The sequence below is a fragment of the Atractosteus spatula genome, chromosome 17 (genome assembly GCF_055471065.1).
Source record: "Atractosteus spatula isolate fAtrSpa1 chromosome 17, fAtrSpa1.hap1, whole genome shotgun sequence".
Lineage (NCBI taxonomy): Eukaryota > Metazoa > Chordata > Actinopteri > Semionotiformes > Lepisosteidae > Atractosteus > Atractosteus spatula.
The window spans coordinates 11,981,675-11,988,946 of NC_142722.1; the positions used below are offsets into that span (position 1 = coordinate 11,981,675).

The 7,272-nt window shown below is 38.6% G+C and overlaps 1 protein-coding gene across 4 annotated transcripts in view; it reads right to left on the minus strand.

The window, feature by feature from the left end:
- sfswap (splicing factor SWAP) overlaps positions 1–6,168 on the minus strand; it is a 73,062-nt gene extending 66,894 nt beyond the window's left edge. For 2 of the 4 annotated variants that reach the window (XM_088935543.1, XM_088935540.1), the window contains exons 1-4: positions 4,196–6,167; positions 3,607–3,770; positions 2,229–2,360; positions 293–369 (exon numbers count right to left, since the gene is read on the minus strand). In XM_088935543.1, the coding sequence (XP_088791669.1) occupies positions 293–369; positions 2,229–2,360; positions 3,607–3,770; positions 4,196–4,458 (636 nt within the window). In that variant the 5' untranslated portion in view covers positions 4,459–6,167. Of the gene's footprint in view, positions 1–292; positions 370–2,228; positions 2,361–3,606; positions 3,771–4,195 lie in introns of all 4 variants that reach the window. The other 2 variants (XM_088935542.1, XM_088935541.1) reach the window with 2 other exon arrangements.
- Between the last annotated feature and the right edge of the window lie 1,104 nt (positions 6,169–7,272).

The window sequence follows — 7,272 nt, forward strand, 5'->3', positions numbered from 1 at the left end:
GTTTTGAGGCAAATACCTCAAGGACTTTTGTTTCGAAATAATGAAACACCACTATCAGTATCTTTTTTTCTGAATGGCTAGACAGTCCCAAGGTATGCCTGTTGAAAACCTAAATGAGACTGAAATCCAAGGAAAGACAAAGACCGACGACAAGTGAAGGAAAATTCAAGATTCACCGAATATTTTCTTTAAAAAAAGCCAGAATGTAGACTGCGTGACGATATCTTTAGCTCTTTGAATGTGCAATGTGGGGAAAAAAAGCAGATCGAACTAAAAGCCAACGGGCACTCACCAGTTCCACATCAGGGGGCACACTGAGCCCAGGGGGAGCAACGAATGGCTCTTCACTCTCCGGCTGGTCGGCCTCCCCTGTGGATACAAGTTCACAAACAACTCGCTGAGCAACACTGCTCATAAAAAAGGAAGTCTGCTCACGACTTCAAGTGCACACAACACATGCATACAATCAAAACATCACCACCATTATCACCACGATTATTCCCTACACAGTAGCACAATTTCCTGTTCCTTCTCTCTCTCTTTTTGCTTCCTTCTTCTACTTTTAATCATCAATCCCAATGCAGGGATGCTTATGTTTCATCCAGATATGTCACAAAACTCGATCTGTTTCTTTGTGTCCTAATCTCTCTGTCTGTCTGCATTTTTACACAAATAGAGCATTAAGAACCAAATGTACAATAAAAGGAAAAAAACATCCAACAGTTTATGTTAATAAGAACAAATGTTAGCCTTTAGCAAATCATAAATAAATACATATTTTAATACCTGACTAGATGTCTGTGATGGGCCCGTGTATAAACATTTTTAGGTAGGCGTTTGTGACGTTTTTCATATATCTTTTCACGTATCAATCAAAGAAAATTGTCAATTATTTCTATTACACCCAGCCCGGTTTTTGATTTGGCCAATTTTGTGGTTTTCGCCCAGTGACAAACCAACACGCGTGAGAATGAGGAAGCGAAAGCCGACCGACAGGCCCACCATGAAGCCAGTCAAACACAGGTAGCACAGCCCTGTGCTGGAGGTTCGGCGCCGACTGCCAACAGCACAACAAGCCTCCAGGAGGGGTGCAGGGGTCACCGTGCTGCCGAGGCTCGCGAGCGCCATGGCTGATCACACCCACTGTACTCCCTTTGGTGCGCTGCTGCTTGGGGAGTCACAGCCAGCGGACTGCTGACATGACCTGGACTGGAACCCGAGTGTCACTGTCTACAAACTCTTCCTGTCCAAACCTCAAAACAGGTCAGATGGGTGGAAATTAAAATTTCAGGTGGCAGCTGCTGGGGCAGGGGGAACCTTACTTCAAATAAGTGCCAAAAAATTCTGAAGGACGTACTGTGTGAACGTTAATGGCGATTGTGGAGGCTGTTTAAATATCAAAATTCAAAAAGCTTGAAGAAGTCCATTACTCCTGTACTTAAATAACATTCACTAAATGCCAAAACCCAAATCGTACAAAGCTTTATTTTATCCTGCTTACTGAGTTTTAATTACCTACCACAAAAGTAATAAATACCATGAAAAGACTCAAGATATGTCAAAGGTTTCTACTTCATAGCTCTTAAGGGACTTTTTATTGTCCTAATGAATATTACTTATTTAAATCAGTTACAAATTATTCAGAAAATATCCAAGAATTAATACCTCAATTAGCACAAATGCACATTATTGGTTGTGCAATGATTACATTAGCTGTGAGCTAGGCTACTGAAACAAAAATACAATTTTAATCCCTATTTCGAGATCTCAGAAACACTGACAATTTCCCCCATTTGTCAATTACTGCAGCTATTCAATATTTATTCAAACGAAGAATGGCTTAACCAAAACCATCTCTATGTTGATGGCATTTGTCCAGCTGCTCCATCAACGTCTGATTTCCAGCCATCTCATAAAGGTTCCCCTATTATGCAACATTGTTCAGTGAATATGGGTTTATAATAAAATACGGTCCCTGACAAAACACTGCATTTTTCTCATAGAATTTCAGGTATTAAAATGCCCTAAATAGTATGTACTTTTACCGCATGGTAACTCACAATGAAAACTGTTTCTAGACTTAGAGTAGTCTTAGAACAAATGGGAAGGGCAGAAAACACCAGCTCTTCTTAAGCAACGGTGAAGATGATACCTGATAGGGGTATTGAAGTCATTAGTCAAAAGTCTATAAGAGTGCGAGGGTATGTGTATTTCATAGCTTTCCAAACCTGTTTCTTTTAACGATTCCTCCTCTTCCGTGGGCTGTGAAGGATCGTAGTAATCGGCGCTATACCGAAAGCCCACTGCGTTGTAGGAGCCCTCGTCAGCCAAGGCCTCACTCAGACGTTTGTATTCTTCCTCTTGAAATCAGAAGGAAACATCAACATCAGAAACTTCAACCAGCAACTCACAAAGTCAACCTGGAAGGTCAACTTAAACGGAAAGTGCTCAAAATGTCTTTCACGTGTTGAGAAAACTTGCCGAATAAAATTTAGACACCACATTTTAGTCCAATATTTATTTTAAGGCTGATAAATGACTGAGCAATGACATTTCTCAAAGTGGGCCTGAAGGAAATACCAGGTTGAAAATGGCTACTCTGCTCAGTATCAGTGCATTCTCCTTTACAAAACTCCATAGTGTGATGGAGGCACCCGTTTGTAAGACACCTAACCATTAAATATTTTTTTCCTAATTAGAGAAGCCAGTTCAGAAACAGAGTTTATAAAACCCATTTGCTTCACAAAGTTATGATACAAAATGGAAATACAAGCCATGTGTGTATTCAGCTTCACTGCATTTTGTGCAGTTTTTTTTTGCTCCGTGGAAAAATGCATCTGTTCTTCACTTTAAGAATGCTTAACAAACCTCTTGTACAAGTGAGCGATTTTTCCTGAAATGCAGGAAATATTTGTTATATTTCATGATGAATCAAGCAAATAAGCTACAAAGGTTGGAACACCACTGTTTTTACTCAACGACACAGGCCGAAGACTTTTACAAGAAGAGAAAACAGGTCAAAACATCCCGCAATCGCCATTAAGAAACAAAGGCTATTTTAATTGAAACTTTGTTGTGGGTATAAGACTTCTTATTGATGGATTCGACTGTTTCTCTCTACTTTGTAGTAAGTTATTGCCATTCTACTGGAGAAAAAAAAACATGTTCATAACAGAGAAATTAGAAGTAGATTCTAAGAACCAATATGACTTGAGAAAGAGCCTGCCTACATCTTCTGGATATCCTGTACAGGTAGGTTAAACATCTAAACACCATTTTTCTTGCTTACCAGTTCTTATTACCGCACAGGTTTAGTCAAACAAAGAAATGTGGAGTACCGTATTATCATAAGTAGTATTTAATACAAAAGCACTCCCTTTTTCTTGCTACAGCAGAAGGAGGGCTTGCTTTGCCTAAAAAACAAAATCCTGATGTCCACTGGGATTTGCAAGGACTCCTTCCCATTCCCAATGGCTACTGTTAACAGATCACAAACAAGTGAGTACATCAGTCAATGCTATGACAAACAGATGAAGAAACATAATACTTTTATGAATCTCTTGCTGGAAAGAAGACATGCAAGAAATTAATTTCTTATTGTAGTACCTTGCCTTGCCTCTTCTTCAAGCAAGTCCGTATGCAAGGCTAAATACCTCTCCTCGTCACACAAAGCCTCGATCCTGGCCTCTTCTTCCGACAGCTTGTAGTCCCGATTCCAGGATTCTGCATCGTACTCCGACAGGTCATGCAAATGACCGCGCCCATCGTACCTGGAATACGAATGTAAGGGTTAACGATGGGAATCCATCCGGGTTCAGAAGAGACATACTTACCCTAAGGGAATCCTAAAAGAACAAATGAGAAAAATACCACTTAAAATAAGCTGACTTTCAAACGAAATAGATGTTACAGATACATACGATTCAATCCCTTGTAAGCGCAAGACAGAAAACCTAATTTCAGAATTCCAGTAGTACATTAGCAAGTGCGAATAGTACGATTTACTGTCGTAGGGGTAAAATATTAACTGACTTCTAAGAGAATCTGCTTCCTTCAGTAACCCTGTATAAAAAAACATCTCACTTCTTACCTTACATGGTTCAATCAACCATTCCTGTTTTACTTGAGACAACTGATATTCTTTCCTCTACCACTGAAAAAATGTACATCCACACAAGCCCGAGCACATAAATACCTATCCGTAAGAACCAAACGGACGAAATTTTCCTGCGTTCGCTCCGCTATTCCACCTCTCAGTCCAGAGTTCTTCGCCAAAAGAAAGTAGGAGGCGCTGGAGTGGCAATCAGGGCTAGGCTGGACCCCTAGCCATTTTGCTGAGGAAATAAGGTCTGGATCATGTGATAGAGAGACACACACATACACATTGGAAACAGGTACAGGACCATGCAGATTAAGAAGGTTCACTACTGTAAAGGGAAAACAATTCCAACACAGCATTCAAACTTCTGCTGATCTGTTGGACCCTAACGTTGCATTATTATATTTATATGCAACTTCATAACCCTTTGCGCCAGTATGAGTTTTAAGTGCGGTCATGAGGTCGTGGTGTAAAATGCCAAGCTGATTTGAGTACGCTGACTTTAGCTTTACCTTACAGGTATAGCAAACAATTTCTGCAACTGCCACTACAGCAAGTGGCCTGTCGAATGGTATTTTTGGCACCAACCAAATAACCAGTCCTGGTGCCAGCAGTCCTAAAGGTTTTGGGTCATACTAGAACTTGCGAGTGAGCAGTCAAGAGAGTCAAGGGAAGAAACAAGTGAGGTTTTCAGATGCAAAACCCAACTTATAAAAGAGCAAGAAAAGTGTATCCTGTGCAAAAAATATTACTTTGTCAGAAGTGATTTATTGAAAACAAGTTTGTACACTTAATAAGAATGATCAATATTCAGGCAAACTACAAGAGCCAGTCTTTTGCACACCTTTAGGATGATTTTGGTAGGTAACTGCCAAGTCAAATAAAAATGTTTATACATTCTAATACGGCACTTAGGCATCACTGGCCACAGACATCAGAGCAACTGTTCATTTGCCTTTTGGAGCGAACCAGATAAGGGTGTCATTGTCTTGACTGAAAGTCAAACACAGTGTATGGACACCTCAGGTGAGATTTGCAATGTCAGTGAACCACCTTAATTTACAGTTTTCATAAACATTTCTTTGGGAAATTTGATCTGGTTACATTTCAACACAGCCCAATAAAATAAAATAAAAAAATAAAGTATTTGGAAACGCCTTCAAGTGGAATAAAAGGGTTTTTAAAAGCTGCAGACAATACTGTCTACTGTGTTCTATTTAGTATATGATGGCGTTATTTAAACGCAACCTCTTACATTAAATTCTTGTAATCACCTTGTATTAGAAATAAAAACGGAGGAAAATAATAAGGAAAAACGGATATACGAATACATTTAAGGGTGGGCTAATGTTGATGTTATCAGAGCAAATTTTTTGATGCAAGATGCAGAGTCATTTTCAAACAATGGACAAATATTCTGAACTTAGAGTGCCAATTTAGAAAAAACTCCGAAATCACAGCGATAGTTTTATCATGGCCAAAATAAAACAAGGAGAGATGGCATTATGGAGGTCACCCCGGTAGCTCAAAGAGATAGAAAACGACGCTGCATCTTAAGATGATAGTACATTTTCGTTTGGGTAATTATTGCACTGCGTCTTCGGCTGTTTAAAAGCCAGGGCCAGACACTGGTATAGTTGGCCCGCTGCAAAGTGGTTTATATTACAGAATCCCTTCTCGAATTAATAGAAAACAAAAGAAAATCCAAGCGGTCCCTTCGGAAGACATTAGTTGGTTAGGTAATGTTTCCCTTTCGCGTTTGTTAAACCGACCTATCAATCATGATCTTCTTGTCCCCCATCCATGGGATAAGATGTTTGCCCTGTTCGTGGAAGAGAGCCCTCTCATCGTCCCGGAACACCTTGCAGGCATAGCCAAACACCAGCAGCTCGGCGTATTTATTGCTGTCACTCTCCTCCTTCGCTGCCTTGGACTCCTTGGTTGCACCGCGGCGATACATCTCCAGAGGGGATTCAGCAGATTTAACAAAATAAGTCCGTTATTCTATTAAAAGGGAAACGCACCGTTTCACCACAACCATATCAGAAACCACTCGTGAGCACACAGTACATACCAATATGGCGGAATACGTATATTCATTCCACGCTGTGATAAGCAGATTCGTCTATACTAAATAATCTAATTTAAAGTTCTTTTTACTATTGACGATTTTATTTTAGTTCTTACATATTTATTTATTTTATTATTTTAAAAAGAGATATTCTGATTTTGTTTTGTAAGCTATTTTTTTCTTGTGTTGAAAGTGCTGTGGTAAATCGGTACTAGTTACTTTTGCGTAGTAAATTTTGAGTTCTGATAGGGTGGGTTTTGTTGTTTGGTTTTTCGTTATTTGTACTTTTTATTGATATTCTGCTAAGGTCTTTAACTAAAGCGACATATATTAAACCAAATTACTGATTTGTAAGAATGTGAATATCATGTGGTCACATGATATTCACGTAAAAAAACTGGTAATTACATTTTAAGTAGTTTCCATTGTGGGCATCACATTGCAACTCAATTCATATCAAAATATGGAGACTAATAAACGCATATTTTTAAAAAACAGCATCTTAAAGTAAGAAAAGTAAAATACCTTAGGGGTATGAACAGCTAGAAATGTATGTTGCTGTGCATAATGGAGAAATGTGAATAGTAACCAATCATAAAATATCTACTGTATACTGTGGTAACAGTTGTGATAGTTGTTTTCCTACCAGCAGTAGTTTCTTTTTAGTGTTGTATTTTATGTTTACTTATTTTGAATCACAAATTTCCTATTGCTTTTCTGAACAAATGAAAAGAGAGGTTTCTTGAAAATGATTGTAAAATACAATAGGCCTAATTATGAACCTTGCAGGAATCCTGGGGTGAGTTATTCAGAGTTGTTTAAAAAGCGCCTATTCTTCTATGACAGACATAGAGTAAAATAATAGTTGCATTATGCTTACTCCAAAGAAAAATGCAAACAAAATATTCTGAATTACCCACAGATACTGTTGTAGAAAGGTCACGTTGAGCCCAACATGAATATTGAATGCATCTTTTGTGAATTTATTTTTCACAATTACATTAATCAAAAGTATTATGATCAGTTAATATAAGATATTTTAGGCTGGAAATAAAACTATGAGTGCCAGCAGCTATATCACCCTACAGATCTCAACTGGCTA